Genomic DNA, 15,244 nt, shown 5'->3' with positions numbered 1-15,244 from the left:
ATGAAGGGCTTTAGTCTTCAAAATGAAGCACACCCTTCTGAGTTTCTGAACCCAATTCAAGTTCGCACCGCAATGGCGGTTCTCCTATAACAGAGAAAGACGAGAACTTTCCCCTAAACTCAGATTTTTCATTAGAGTTTCAATTGAATTGGGGTACCCATTATGTTGAAGCTTCTCTCTTCTTCCTCCTCGTGCCTACAGGCCGGAGCCCACAGTCTGGGCCCTAAATTGGGCGTCCGGCCCGAAATGACTTCGCCGTTACTCCGAGTTCTGAACTCCCTCACCGGCCGGAATCGGCCCAATATGGCTCGCCGGGCTTTTTTTTGCTCGGATTCAAGCGACGGCTCCGATCAAGTTGTTGAGTTGGAGGCCAAGACTGGGACTGAGGCTGAGGCTGAGGCTGAGGCTAAGGCTTCTTCAGCTATAGTGTCCACGAACCCTAGACCAGAAGATTATCTAACGGTTGGTGAAAGCTTATTCAATTCAAAGTTTGAAACTTTTTTTTTTGGATTGCTGAATTTACGTTTTTTTTGTTTCTGCTATGAAGGTTTTAGCTTTGCCATTGCCGCATAGACCACTCTTTCCAGGGTTCTACATGCCAATTTATGTGAAGGTAGTGTTGACTACAGTGAAAATCATGTTTGGGATTCATTTTTGGATCAATTGTGTTTGTAGTGTTAGCATTTTGGTTGTAGTTGATGGAATTGAAGTAATTGATTGGTGTTGCGGTGTTTGTGTAGGATCCGAAATTGCTAGCGGCTTTACAGGAAAGCCGGAAACGGCAAGCTCCATATGCTGGAGCTTTTCTGGTGAAGGATGAGCCAGGGACTGATCCAAGTTTGGTATCAGGTTCTGATACAGAGAAAAGCATATATGAATTAAAAGGGAAAGCCTTGTTTAATCGATTGCATGAAGTTGGTACGCTTGCCCAGGTATCAAGTTTACCCCAGGAATAATGTGGATTAATCTCTTGACTGCATGAATTTCCTTTCGGTTTTTTTTTTTTTTTTTTTTAATACTGTTTTTACTTGTCTTGGTATATCAGATTTCTAGTATCCAAGGCGACCAAGTAGTGCTTATTGGTCATAGACGACTTCGAATTACAGAGATGGTAAGGGAAAATAATCAGTAAGCATGATTATTGAAATGAATGTCTAGATAAGCCATGTCTAAGCCCTTGTGTATGTCTCATGAGTCATTTGCGGATTCTTAAGTGAGATGGCTGCAATATTTTGCTCTAGTGAACCTTTTACTATTCAATATATGCTCCTAGATACAGATTAGTATAGTAGTGCTTTTGAGATGAAGGTTGGTAAACTGAGCCAAGTTATTGCTTCTCTACAGGTTGATGAGGATCCCCTGACTGTAAAAGTTGACCATCTCAAGGCATGATGTCCATATTGTACATCTTTTCAATATCAACTTCAACTTTAGGAAGTTCCACTTATATGACAAATTTTTCTAATCCTTTATTCTGATTGGGCTGTTCCTTACATTACAGAATAAACCATATAACAAGGATGATGATGTCATAAAGGCTACGTCATTTGAGGTTATAGCAACCTTAAGAGATGTTCTGAAGACTAGTTCTCTTTGGAGAGATCATGTTCAAACATACACTCAGGTTCAGTTTGTTTTCCATTATGTTGGAATCTCTTGTGGTCTTTGTTCCATTATCCTTTATTTTCTCCATTGCAGCTTTTTTTGCTTGTAATTTCTGCAAAACCTTGTTGTCCCTTCATCATGGTTTTTCCTATAAATAATGTGATGAAGTAATTGGCATGTGACTTAATATTGTACAACAGTGATTGGATTACTGAGAATTGCTTACATAAATGTCCTAGTGACTTAGTGGGTTAATACATACTTGGTTTACAAAAATTTTCATGATAGCTTTCTTATTCTTTTTTCTCTTTCCAATTTGTGCAGCATATAGGTGACTTTAATTTTCCGAGGTTAGCAGATTTTGGAGCTGCAATATCTGGTGCAAACAAATTGCAGTGCCAGCAAGTGCTTGAAGAGCTAGACGTAAGTATCAGTCAATCTTGCTTAGAGTTTCTGGTATCAGAGAGTTCAATCTTGTTTGCTTTTTTGAAAGCGTTCCATCCAAGCACTATATGTTGTGACTTGTGAAAGATGTCCATCTTCAAATCTGTTTTGTCATCTATTGTCTAGCCTTTTTATCAAGCTTCTTATATCCATAATGCTGTTGAACACTACAAATTTTGCTCTCAGGTGTACAAACGTTTAAATCTTACACTAGAATTGGTGAAGAAAGAGATGGAAATCAGCAAGCTTCAGGTATGTCATGCTAATATAACTTTGCTGTGTACTTGTCACCTAGTCTCCATTGTAGTTTTATACTCATTTTCTCACTCTCTTTTATGGTTTGTATGTAGGAAACTATTGCAAAAGCGATTGAAGAGAAGATAAGCCGTGAGCAACGCCGCTACTTGTTGAATGAGCAGCTTAAAGCCATAAAGAAGGTATTTGCTCCACTATCAGATTTAACTTTTATGCCATGCCCTGTCGATACTGCATCTCTGTCAGCCACGTATAATAGTTTATATAATGACATGTGGTCGCTGATCTTGCTTCGTTTCTTTTTTTCACCCTTGGGCCGTAGTGGAATCTAATTGGCTTGACATGCTGCAGGAACTGGGATTAGAGACAGATGACAAGACAGCACTTTCTGGTTAGTTACTTTTTGTAATCCATTTCACTTGTGTACACTGATACACAGATCTAAATATATATATTTATTTATATGTATATATACTGTTGTTCCACCATTTCCAAACTCACATGTGGGCATGGTATTGATTGTGCGTGTGGATATGTTATATAAGTCATTATAATGAGAACCTATGAGCTGTTAAAAATGTTATCATGTCCACTATGCGTCCCAAGAATTCATATTGCATGTAAAGCTAAGTCCTATTAGGATCATGCTTGCAATAACGTGGACATGCTGTATGTTTGTGCTTTCTTGTCATCAGTTCTAACCTGAGTATGACTTGAGCAATTTTGTGGAAGTCATTGGTTGTTGATTCTAAATATTGATTGTTCATATACATAAAGGTAACTAGTGCATCATTTTTGTATCCTATGGTGCAGCAAAGTTTAGGGAGAGGCTCGAACCAAACAAGGATAAATGTCCACCTCATGTTTTGCAAGTTATAGAAGAAGAGCTTGCAAAACTACAGCTGCTGGAGGCCAGTTCGAGTGAATTTAACGTGACACGTAATTACCTAGATTGGTTGACGTCAATTCCCTGGGGAAATTACAGGTTTTTGCACCACTCAGATTAATAATCTTCTTTTTATTTTATTTTAAGAAAAACAAAATTTAGTTAATCTTGTTGGAGAGGATCTTGTTGAAGTAAATCACTAATATGTTGGTTAGACTAAAGGACCATTTTAAACACTCATCCACTTGTGAATACAATAATGCTTTAGACCATCTCTAGACTTTGCCCTTAGTCTTTTACATATGGCTGTGGGAAAATAAACAGGGATTGGCTGAAACTGATCAGATGCAAAGTCTTTTATTACCTTTTTATTTTTTCAAACTTGGCTACAATCAACATGGACTCTATTGTTGGCATATCTGTACCAAGTATTTATTTCTGTAATCTATAATGAGATATAAGAGATACTAGCTTGAAAAACTTTTAAGAAACTATAAGAGGAACATTAAGTGAGTTACTGTTGTTTCTATTTTCATTACAAATGGGCACCCTTATTGTTTTTCACCTTTGGCAAATTTCCAATATAATAATATCTCCTATCTCAATTCTGATTGCAGTAATGAGAACTTTGATGTTCTTCGAGCTGAAAAAATTCTTGATGAAGACCATTACGGATTAAACGATGTAAAGGAAAGGATATTGGAATTTATTGCTGTTGGAAAACTCAGAGGAATCTCACAAGGTTGCTATAGTTTTATTCTGCCACTGTTATGGCCTTACCTCCTGCCCTTGATGCATGGTTACCTGTTTTTTAGACATAATCATAACCCTCATTTTGTATTTATTTCTCTCATTTGAAAAAATGCTGCAAAATTGTGCTATTTATCATAAGGAGTAATATTGATTATTGATGTTCTGGTTGTATATTGACAGGAAAAATCATTTGTCTCTCTGGCCCTCCTGGAGTTGGCAAAACCAGCATTGGTCGTTCAATTGCACGTGCATTGAATCGCAATTTCTTTCGATTTTCTGTTGGAGGGTTATCTGATGTCGCTGAAATCAAGGTATTTTAGAATATTCTTACACTATGAACAGGGGTCTATATGCAGCTACTTCTTCTAACTTTATTTGTACAAAATTGCATCCAGGGACATCGCCGAACCTATATCGGTGCTATGCCAGGAAAGATGGTTCAATGCCTTAAAAATGTTGGAACAGCTAACCCTCTAGTTCTAATTGATGAGATCGACAAGGTAATATATTGCTGGTTCTCTTGCTTCGTTTTGTAATTTTGTAACTGAGTGGCATGATATTCTCTTACAAAGATCATACATGTTTTCAAGTTCCAAAATAAATTGTCCTGAAATTGCTGTTTTGTGGCAGTTGGGAATTGGACATGCTGGTGATCCGGCTAGTGCTTTGTTGGAGCTTCTTGATCCAGAGCAAAATGCTAATTTTCTAGATCATTATCTTGATGTTCCAATCGACCTAACAAAGGTTAGTTTTATTGAATTTAAGGCATCATTTAATCTTCAATTTCACCAGTACTATGGAATGAAAAGGAATCTAATACAGGTCCCAACTCTCAACCCAGTGGGAGTTGTGTATGCTTCACTATTCTATCTCCAACTCTGTACTCTAAATACTTAAACATGACAAATTCATCATAAAGAAGATGGAAGAGCTGATAGTATTTTGGGACATAATTTTCTTCTTGTGATATTTGTGTCTGCAGTAGACTCATTTCATGTCTTCACACATTCACTTTTGGAGTTGATGCATTTGAAAGTGTCAATCTAAATGGTGGCATGGAAATTGGATCAAGAATAGTTTCTCATCATGCTTTGAAAATTTTATTGCAGGTTCTGTTTGTTTGTACAGCAAATGTTGTCGAGAATATACCAGCTCCTCTCTTGGATAGAATGGAGGTCATTTCCATAGCTGGGTATATTACTGATGAGAAAATGCACATTGCTAGAGACTATTTGGAGAAGACGACACGTGAAGCATGCGGCATCGAACCTGAACAGGTACCGGTATCCATGTCTGTGTGTCTGGCTGTAACTATTTATTAAATTTGCATACTAAAGTATTATGTATTCAGGTTGAAGTGACCAATGCAGCACTTCTTGCTCTCGTAGAAAATTATTGCCGAGAAGCAGGTGTTCGGAACCTCCAAAAGCACATAGAAAAGATCTATCGTAAGGTTTGTCAAAAATATTTGGATGTAGATTATTTTGAAGTTTTATAACATGGTGAAGCATGAAAACATATATCAATAACATTCTTAAGGTTTTCCAGTGCTTTTCTTAGGTCCAGGGAGCTACTGCTTGCAAAATGATATATGAACTTATGAATGATATGCTTTAACGTATATTTCATATCCTGGCAGATAGCTTTGCAACTTGTTAGGCAAGGACAGTCAGATGAACCTGTAGATGCTGACGAAGTACAGTCTCCCGTCAGTAAAACTGATCTCCCAGATGAACCTGCACTTGTTGCAGATACTGATGAAGCCAAAGTAGAAGATTTTGCGGGCGTTAAACAGACTGCAGATGAATCAGCAGAGGGTAAAGACCATGAACATAATACTGAAACCTCTGTGGGAAGTGTCACTATCCCAGATGAAACTGGAGCTTCTGAAGTTCAGGTTGCAGATACTGGTGAACTTATGCATTCAAAGGTACGTTACTGAGTGTAATCTTATTGGGTAATGTGTGACTCATGAAATATTGTCCTTTTGGTTTGTATTTTTCCTCGTCATTTGCGATTCAATGTTTCTGGGCCAGATGTTTCTACCTTCTAAAATTATCTGTCTATCCAGAAGGATCTGATCGGTGTTGTTTTATTTGCAGGATACAGAAGAAACTCAGAAAATTCAGGAGGGTGAAGCCAAAAAACCAGTTGAGAAAGTGATGGTTAATGAATCAAACTTGGGTGACTTTGTTGGCAAACCAGTTTTCCATGCGGATCGCATCTATGAACAGACTCCAGTTGGAGTTGTCATGGGTCTTGCTTGGACTGCCATGGGTGGTTCCACCCTGTATATAGAGACCACTCAGGTCGAGGAAGGAGAGGGAAAAGGAGCGCTTCATGCTACTGGTCAACTTGGAGATGTTATGAAAGAAAGTACCCAAATTGCTCACACTGTGGCCAGAGCAATATTGCTCGAGAAAGAGCCAGAGAACACTTTCTTTGCTGATTCCAAGCTTCATCTCCATGTGCCGGCAGGGGCCACACCAAAGGATGGGCCAAGTGCTGGTTGCACCATGATCACATCCATGCTGTCCATTGCCATGAAGAAGCCTGTCAAGAAGGATTTAGCAATGACAGGGGAAGTAACACTAACTGGCAGGATCCTTCCAATTGGCGGGGTATGTCATGTTTCCTCTATATTCTCTATTTATGAAATTTTTTCTAGTAATTATTTCAGTTACCTGAGCCTCATCTATCCAATGAATTTGATGGAAATGGATGTCTGATATTAGCTTCCATATTTGTATATTTGCCGTTTTTTGTACATTCTGAATCTCAAACTCATAGAAAGTTCCTTCTTATGAACAATTTTAGGTTAAGGAGAAGACAATAGCAGCGAGACGGAGTGGAGTGAAGACCATCATATTCCCTGAAGCCAACAGGAAGGATTTTGATGAGCTTGCCCCTAATGTAAAAGAAGGTCTTGATGTTCACTTTGTAGATGACTACAATCAGATATTCGCTTTGGCTTTCAGTGATGACCAGAATCAAGAAAAATAAGCCAATCCTTCCCCACTAGTCCTCTAGAGGGAACTTAAATTGTCGTACATCATTTTGCTGCGACCCCCATGTCAGGACCATGCCGGTATTCATCAGGAGAGTCCTAACTCCGAGAGACTCATTAGAGCTGAGATATATCAGTTGATGGGTGTGATGTACATTTTTTTTCAAAAATTGATCCAGTTACCTTTTTATACTTGTAAAATTGTATCACCCATTTGCCCCATTTTTGTAACATAGCATTGTTCTTCAACAGAACATTGGCTGTCTGAGGCGCAGACAAAATGAGGTAAAACAATTCTTGGAGTAAATCTACTTATTCATTAATAAATCTCAATAAAGATTGGAGTCTTTTTCAAAAACTGGATATGGATGATCCAAACCACCTCAGATTGGTGGTTGTCTGTGTGTCACTTTGGTTGCATATTACCTTTACTCAAAGACACGTTTCTTTTTTCCTTTTTAATCCAACCTCGATGGAATGAGGCTGTCATAATCTGAGTGCCATTTGACAAGGCCAATTCCTGTACAAGGAAGATCTCCATCTTATAGTCATCGACTCATTGACGCTTGGATTCAAAAAGCAATGATGGCGTCCTGATTAGATTGAGACCCCTTTCCTTCTTGGAGGGTCAGCCTCATTGGACAGTTTGGGAGTGGGTCTCACTAACCTCAATTATGAGTGTCAACTGTTTTTGGAAGAAAAAAGGAAAGCCTTTCCTTTTTCGGCTGGGTGTCACTTTGAACCAGATTGAGACGCGTTCTTGTGTCCTGTGCCAATAACATATATGTGCTGGAGGCGGTGGTGATGCTTTCTCTATCTCTCTCTCTTTCCTGACACTATTCAAGACCCAGAGAATCAAGATTTTGGCTTTGCCAATTTCCACCATGCCATCCATATGTGTTGGTTTCACATTTGGATAATTGGATCCATATCCATATCAAGTGTTGATAATCCTAAACAACTTCTCTGGTGACAACTATAAGTTTGGATGTTAGCTATCTGACAAATTTTGTAAAGATTTTAAACATTGATTGCGTAGAATTCTCTAATGATTTCTCGCTACAGTGATCTTGAATACCCTAATAAGTACTATTATTGTGCTCTAATGTATCAACGATTTGTACTAAATTAAAAGTATCAATGAGCACACCAAGTGTTACACCGAAAGTATTTAATGTTCTGGACTAAAAGTATCTTTACTCTATACCTTGTCTTTTAGAGTAACAATTTGATAACCCAACTATAAACACTATTCTCAAGGGTATGAATGATTGGTATTAGATCTTGTATAATGTATGGTATTATTGTTCACATTCACAAGTACCATGAGCATTAGAATATGAATTCATAAGAATCCTACGTGAGATTTCTTTACGTCCACCAAAGTGATGATCTTACATAAACTAAGCAATATCTTTGACCTATAAACACACAAAACACAATCTCAATCTTCCTTAATTTCCTGTGATGTCATATCACGCGTGCGTGTGATCATGTAATCAAGAAAAGTGATTTGAATAAGACCTTTAGATAATCATACTACTCACAAATCATTGCCAATGATCAAAAACCAAAGCTCGAATTTAACCTACTTAGTAAAGGAAACCCCTTTGATTCCCAAGACTGGAAAAAACTTCAAGCCTGCAAGAAAAGCTAAAACCCAGAAGGACCCCCGACCCCATTAAGATATCATGCGTGAACCTTCAGGATTAAGTAGTTAGCAAAGATAAAAGAAGGGAGAAGATCAGAGACCGGGTCCATGATGGGTCATTTTCCACCAAGAAAATGAAAAAGAGAGAAGAATGTTTTGGTTTTTCCTAGTCTCACAGATCGAACTGGACCCTCAAAACCAGTTGAATCTTAAACGATCACTCTCAGAAGTCAGAACTTGTGCTCGCTCTTATTGTAATCTTAAAGTTGTGAGATTGAAATCACGTGCGCTATTAGTCAAAAGTGGGTTTTATAGTTTATATCCACAAATTGATGAAAATATCCCCTATGACATTCAAGCCAAGTGACTTCATATTTTTCCAACTTTCACTTGAATATGGAAATAGTAGGCGCCTAACTATCATACTCGATAATGGAACTATATATTCAAGCAGCAGCCAACCAGGTGATCCAAACTTGTGGCCCTTTTAACAAGCTAATCCATATATATCAGATATGTCACCATCGAATCCACAACATGCAATAGTACAACTTTAATTTTTCTACTTAAGTTATTGTCGTCGTCGTCATCATTCTTACAATTATGCCCGCTTACTTGACTCGATCAGATGCTCGGATCTATCAAGAGATTTCGAAATCATGAAAAACTTTACCACACATGCAGGACTTATTAGTAAACCTCATTAAATGAACATGAAATACTCTTTTTCAGATTACATATAGATTACGGGATTGTGTATGGTAGTGGGATGTTTATCATACACTCATTTTATATCTAATTACATAAAAATTACAATTTAATTGAACTAAATTTATGACACTTATAACAAATCTTCCACATTCATTTAAATTATTTACATATAATTGAACTCAAGTTACTACATTGAATCATAGGTGGAGTACTTACCTCTGACAGAACTAAAATTATACAAACATTAATGATTATTTACCAGAATGACAACAAATTTGTTCTCATACTTGTAAATGTGTGTATGACATGTATGTATCGTAAAATTTCTCATAGATTAGAAGTTGTTGTTGAAGCTCATTAAATGAATATGAAATACCCTAGGATTGCATGTAGATTACTAAAGCGACGTCAACATGTTTATCGCTAAATAATGTAAGGTGTAAAAGTAGACATAAACACAGAAGAGATATCACCATAATATTCGCACAAAAACCTTTGCTAAATCTTGTCAATTATTCCTTTCCAAGAATTCCTTAATAGAGGCGGATTGTAGTATAATATATACCATATAGCTAGAAATATTAACAATCATGAAAGGTGTTCAACGTTTGAAAATTGATCCTCTCCCTCTCGATCAATAAAAAAGAAAACCGTACATACAATTAGCAGTCACGTTTTACACCTCATTCACCTAATTAGGCATAATTAGTGAAGCTAGCTATAATCTGAGAGCAGCCACCAACTTTAATTGATTACATGAACTTAATTTGATGATGTGTACCAATCACCAAAGTTTTGATTAGAACATCAACCATAAGTGGATATAGAAAAAGCAGCCCGGCCATTTTTTTTCATTTCAAGACTTATATTCTTTTATGCCTACATCACTCATCACTTAACTTCTCTAGTCAACTTGCCATTTGTTATCATTATAAAGTGTTTTTCTTTATTTTTATTGTTAAAATCCCCTAATTGATGTGGGATAAAACTTAATGCTCCTTGTGTTAATCATCCACCGATACGAAATCATCTTCTTACGTCTCTTGAGCTTACATATTGGAGCATTAAGATAAAGCAGCCTTGTATTATTATATGACTCACGCTCATCAAATCTCATAGAGTTGCCTTCACTAATCACATGCCACAATTCTTCTAAAAACAATGATTATAATTGCGCACACAATAAATCGTCGACCATGTCCCAATGAAAGAAAGAATTTCATAGAACCATTGCAACTGACATTCTTATGTGAGGCTAAATTGTACCCATAATTGGAAAAGGGGATTAGTCTATGGCTCTAGGCATAAAAAGATACTGTGTAAATTAATTAAAGTATTAAACGATTGTTGAGTTCTACTTGAGTTGGTACACGAATTCGAAATAGAATGACGTCTCAGCCAGTACGCGTTACCATAATACAAGTTACCACGTTGTGTATATTGAGTTAAAATTCAGCTCATTCAACACGATATCTTAAAAGCTTAACTCGAATCAAAGATACGAGCGTGATAGAAATAAATTTGTATCAACACCTTATCATTTTTCTTTCTCACACGAGATGTGGCATCCGACACTAATGCACAAGTTATTGGTGAGGTTATCTCCAATGCTCTTAATCTCAATTCCAAAAACTCAAAATAGGTTAGGTAATATATAATTTCAATCAAATATGATGTGCTAGATGCCAAAACAAGGTGATGTGAAAATAATTAAACAAATATAAGTACGAAGGTGCTCCAAACTCGATGATTCTTATCCAAACTATTATTTCCTTTTATGGAAGTGTTGACTTTTATAGACATTTTGGAATCCCAAAAAATCCTAATTTGCAACAAATTTTACAACTAATACCATACTTTTCCCTAACAAACCAATACAAATTCAATGGAACAAACAATGTCAATAAGAATTCCTAAAGGAAAATATTCCCTAAAAGCTTTGGCTCAAATTAACTCAATTAAAGTTTTGTAGTCTAACAATTTATAGGACTATTTTCTTTTTAATAAAATCATATCGATTTGTCATTTAACTGAAGTCAAAATGGCTGTTACATACCCTCATTCTGTCATTTATGGACATATAAAAAGTTGTGGTGGTACAGCACACCGGTACATAAAAATATGTCAACTCATTGAACACTCCACGCTCACTTATTAAAAGCAAGCCTATAAACTATGGACCGCTATGATATAGTAGATAGGCAAAGTAAAAAAAAAAAAAAACTTAAATAAAATTTAGCCCTAAAAGGCTTGCCCACTCCCTATGAAGCCTAACAGCCTTATCCTAGCCCCAAAAAGAGCAAGCCAGCCCAAAAGCCCTAGGCAAGCTTGACTGCAACATTGATTCAACGCTGTCAAGACCACATCGAGGGCAACCGTGCAATTCTTGAGAGTGCCGACGTCCTCCACCTCCACCATAGAGCTGACTCCCAGCAGGGCCACCCAAACCCTGAAACCCATCACCAAATCTTATCGGAATTAGATTGACAACGGGAGTCTCATTTTGGGGTTGATAATTCTTGTTCCATCCTTCACGGGAAAATGCAAAGATGTTCCCTATATCAGGTATAGTTGTACCAAAGATGACCACAAAATTCCTTGGGAGATTAGAATAAGTTAGGTCAAAACCCGGCCCATGATTCCGACACAAAATCCCTAATTACCAATATTATCGGCATAAATCAAATTGTAGAAAGTACCATAAATCCGACACATTTATAAGTGTATAATAAAATTTAAAGTTAGTTACTCTAACAAACAAATCTATACTTCCAATTAGTAAACCTCCTAAATCTAACAACCATGAGAATCTACCATTCCAACCTCCATGAAATATGATTGAGAAAAAAGAAAAAAAAAAGTGAGAATGAAATTAGAAGGGAAAATGGAAAAAAAAAAATTCCCTCCTTTTTGTAGGGCCTTGAAGCAAGTCAAAGAGTCCACGTGGAAAAGACGACCTAAGCAGTCCTGCGTCAAAAAGAGTCCCTGAAGCCTTATATTTACCAGAGTAGAGTCGGCTCTGCTTCATCACCTTCACTCACACCCCGCTCTGTTTTCTCGCCTTTTTTCTCTCCAATCCATTTTTTTCCCTTCCAAGGGTCAAACTACTTAAACAAAACACCATTTTGAGACCAATACAAAAATGGATTAGCATACTACTCGAACTCTGGGTTTTGGCTTGGTTTTGTTCAGGTGTTCATCCGAAAATACAGGACAGGAGAAATAAGAAGAAGAAAAAATGCTTCAAGAGGTTGGTTTTGATGGGATTTCCGTGACAGGAAATACGGAAAGTGGTAGTGAGTCTTCTTCTTCTGCTTGTTCTGAGCAGTTTCAGAATTCAATGCATGAGTCTATCAACTCTGGTTGTCATTATGATGAAATCTCACAAGCTGCAAATAAGAGGCTTAGAGAAACTCCAATCGACTCCAATGAAAAGGTTCCCCCCCCCCTTTTTTTGTGTGGTAACTATATCTGTATTTATATCTTGGATAGGTCTTGAATCTTGGTTGGTTTTTTGTGGGGTTTAACATATATCATTTGTAGTGTTGCTTTGAAACTTGGTGTTTTCATGGGGTTCTAATTTGTTTCTTTGGGATACTTTTCTTTTTTCTTTGTTCATGAGCCTTAGCATTTTGATGTTATTTGCAATTTTCTATTTTCTTCTCCATTTTCTGTTTTATTGTTTCATGATTTCAATCCTATTCATAGCATGAACAAAAGGTGAACAGAAAAGTGATTACAGAGATTAGGGTTGGCTTTCTTTGGTTCAGATTATTTCAGTTGTTTTTGCAGTGTCTTTGTTAGTAATGCATCCGTGTTACTATTACTACGTTTCAAAATTTGTGAACTAACATCTGTGTTTTGTTCTGGTTGTGCTACATTCTTTGCAGGCTCAACTGGCTCAAACCCTTCTAAGCTTATCACCACTTGGTTTGTCACTTGGGAAGACGCCCTCTTTCTTGGACTTGAAAGAAGAATTGCCCCGGAAACGAAAGAGTAAGCGTGCAGCTGAAGTTAACGTTCAATCGATGTCCGAGAAGGAAAAATTGAAAGCATCTAACTTCTGTGCCTCGTTACTCAGAATTGGTTCATGGCAGGTTGGTAGTCTCGATCTGGAACACTTTATATAGTAAATAAAATGAACTTTTCCATTCAATTTTGATTGTAATATGTGCAGAGAGTAAGTGAACATGAAGGAGACCTGGTTGCAAAGTGTTACTATGCTAAGCGAAAACTGGTGTGGGAAATATTGGATAGTGGTTTGAAGAGCAAGATTGAAGTGCAGTGGTCTGATATTATCTCTTTGAGAGCTGTCATTGAAGAAAACCAACCTGGCATTCTAGAAATTGAGGTTATGCTTCTTTCAACTAGTAATTAGAATTATACTTTTTAGCAGGCTGCATATTGCTATGGTGTGGTATCTTTGTTAAAGTGGTGATACTTTTGCAGCTAGGCCAGCCACCTACATTTTATCGAGAGTCTAATCCACAGCCAAGAAAGCACACCATGTGGAATCCCGCAACAGATTTCACCAGCGGTGAAGCTCTCATTCACAGGTAAAAAAATCTTTATTTTTGTTACTGTTACTGCCAAAATACAGTTTTAGTGTGCACAAACAATGAATAGCTCCCATCTGCACATTTCTGTATTTTGAACTGTTCAAACTGCGAGTAATTGGGCTGAGCTGATGTACTTGTTAATGAACTTCTCTTTCTGTAGGAGGCATTATCTTCAGTTCCCGCCTGGTTTGCTTGACAAGCACTATGAGAAGCTTATACAATGTGAAAGCCGGTTTTTAGAGTTGAGCCAAAGACCTTTCCCAAGCCAAAGATCTCCGTACTTCCGATCACACAATGGAGGTGCAAATATTTCTTTTGAATTTGGTAGCCATGGAGCAGAAATCCCCTCCAAGTTACCGTTACAAGTCCCAATACATCTGGATCCTCAACAAATTCATACATATGAACAAACCAACCCATCTCTTTGTTACACAGATTCTACTTCACCAATATCAGGTATTTACATCTCCTCCTTCACCGTAGCTTTTCTTAGGCTTTGAACACTACTTAAGTTGAACGACACACTAATGTTGTCTTCCCAAATATCTTGTGACGATATAGTTATGGATTTTTCTTCGCCTTTAGATGAGGTCATCGGCAACCAAGGAGTTGAAAATCAGTGTATGCCATCATCATGGGATCCGCAAGTCATTGCATATCTTCTAGGGAGAGATCAAATTCCAGCACCGGTTTCTACAGCAGAAGCTCAGTTCAATTCAGCTATTCCTTGCCAAAACTTCAATGAACCAATACCTTATAATCAAGAGTCCCAAATGCTGTTCAATATCGAAAAGCAGTTGTTCAGTCACTTGCAGATTCAGTGTCACAGCAATTCACCAGGCTCATCAATAGCAATTCCAGAGAATTTGAATCATGGAGCGATTACTGGTACTAATAAAACAGGCTATGACCAGGAAATGAGTGCTAACACAAACTTGATTCCGGGTGCAAGGGATCATACAGGCCAGACGCTTCCATTAGGCTGGGTGATGGCACCTCTACCAAACAGCTGGGGTATGCCGCCTCAAGTTGTTCCTTCGAGGCACTCAGGAATGCACCCAGCTGACAGCTCGAGGTATTCATCTTTCAATCAAAATCCAACAACAGATGACTTTGCTGCTTTCAACAACTCGGAGAACCGCTGGAGATGACTGCCTCACAAGGATCAAACAAATGGGAAGATCTACAAGGGATGAGTGTATTATATTTCTCAGCTTCAGCCCTCTGTTGGGTTTTTGTTTTAATCTTTTCTGTAAAATTCTAGTTCAGCTAGATCAGGCAGTCTGATGCCCCCCTATAGCTTTAGTTAGTGTCTAGCATTTCCTTTCTGAAATTGATTTACTCACAAGCATTGAGCATTGGCAATGGTTGGT

At 37.6% G+C, this 15,244-nt stretch overlaps 2 protein-coding genes across 3 annotated transcripts; both read left to right on the top strand.

The window, feature by feature from the left end:
• Positions 1–14: 14 nt before the first annotated feature.
• Positions 15–7,308, top strand: LOC112192813 (lon protease homolog 1, mitochondrial). Its single transcript, XM_024332691.2, has 20 exons — positions 15–462; positions 548–613; positions 741–932; positions 1,046–1,111; positions 1,345–1,386; positions 1,502–1,624; positions 1,930–2,028; positions 2,236–2,301; positions 2,400–2,486; positions 2,656–2,695; positions 3,118–3,289; positions 3,808–3,932; positions 4,124–4,254; positions 4,339–4,443; positions 4,574–4,687; positions 5,053–5,220; positions 5,295–5,396; positions 5,583–5,873; positions 6,046–6,564; positions 6,761–7,308. Exons 1-20 carry the CDS (start codon positions 163–165, stop codon positions 6,944–6,946), a joined length of 2,994 nt encoding a protein of 997 aa, XP_024188459.1. The 5' UTR covers positions 15–162; the 3' UTR covers positions 6,947–7,308.
• Positions 7,309–12,344: 5,036 nt separating this feature from the next.
• LOC112194718 lies at positions 12,345–15,236 on the top strand. 2 transcript variants are annotated; one of them, XM_024334935.2, is made up of 6 exons: positions 12,345–12,748; positions 13,203–13,409; positions 13,490–13,663; positions 13,762–13,868; positions 14,032–14,327; positions 14,457–15,236. In XM_024334935.2, the coding sequence occupies exons 1-6, from the start codon at positions 12,551–12,553 to the stop codon at positions 15,020–15,022; spliced, it is 1,548 nt and encodes a 515-aa protein (XP_024190703.1). In that variant the 5' UTR covers positions 12,345–12,550; the 3' UTR covers positions 15,023–15,236. The 2 variants fall into 2 exon arrangements, with proteins under 2 accessions (XP_024190703.1, XP_024190702.1); XM_024334934.2 differs by having other exon boundaries at positions 14,433–15,236.
• Positions 15,237–15,244: the final 8 nt, after the last annotated feature.

The sequence above is a fragment of the Rosa chinensis genome, chromosome 3, assembly GCF_002994745.2.
Source record: "Rosa chinensis cultivar Old Blush chromosome 3, RchiOBHm-V2, whole genome shotgun sequence".
NCBI classification, from domain to species: domain Eukaryota; kingdom Viridiplantae; phylum Streptophyta; class Magnoliopsida; order Rosales; family Rosaceae; genus Rosa; species Rosa chinensis.
The sequence above is the reverse complement of the archived record's forward strand: the minus strand, read 5'-3'. Positions and strand labels throughout refer to the sequence as shown.

What these genes read in the sequence shown, in the direction of transcription:
- LOC112192813 (XM_024332691.2), top strand. Translation starts at nt 163, where the DNA reads ATGTTGAAGCTTCTCTCTTCTTCCTCCTCGTGCCTACAGGCCGGAGCC. An exon ending in ACATGCCAATTTATGTGAAG is followed by an intron (nt 614 to 740) that starts GTAGTGTTGACT and finishes GTGTTTGTGTAG; the next exon opens with GATCCGAAATTGCTAGCGGC. An exon ending in AAGTTGGTACGCTTGCCCAG is followed by an intron (nt 933 to 1,045) that starts GTATCAAGTTTA and finishes TTGGTATATCAG; the next exon opens with ATTTCTAGTATCCAAGGCGA.
- LOC112194718 (XM_024334934.2), top strand. Translation starts at nt 12,551, where the DNA reads ATGCTTCAAGAGGTTGGTTTTGATGGGATTTCCGTGACAGGAAATACG. An exon ending in CTGGCATTCTAGAAATTGAG is followed by an intron (nt 13,664 to 13,761) that starts GTTATGCTTCTT and finishes ATACTTTTGCAG; the next exon opens with CTAGGCCAGCCACCTACATT. An exon ending in GGTGAAGCTCTCATTCACAG is followed by an intron (nt 13,869 to 14,031) that starts GTAAAAAAATCT and finishes CTCTTTCTGTAG; the next exon opens with GAGGCATTATCTTCAGTTCC.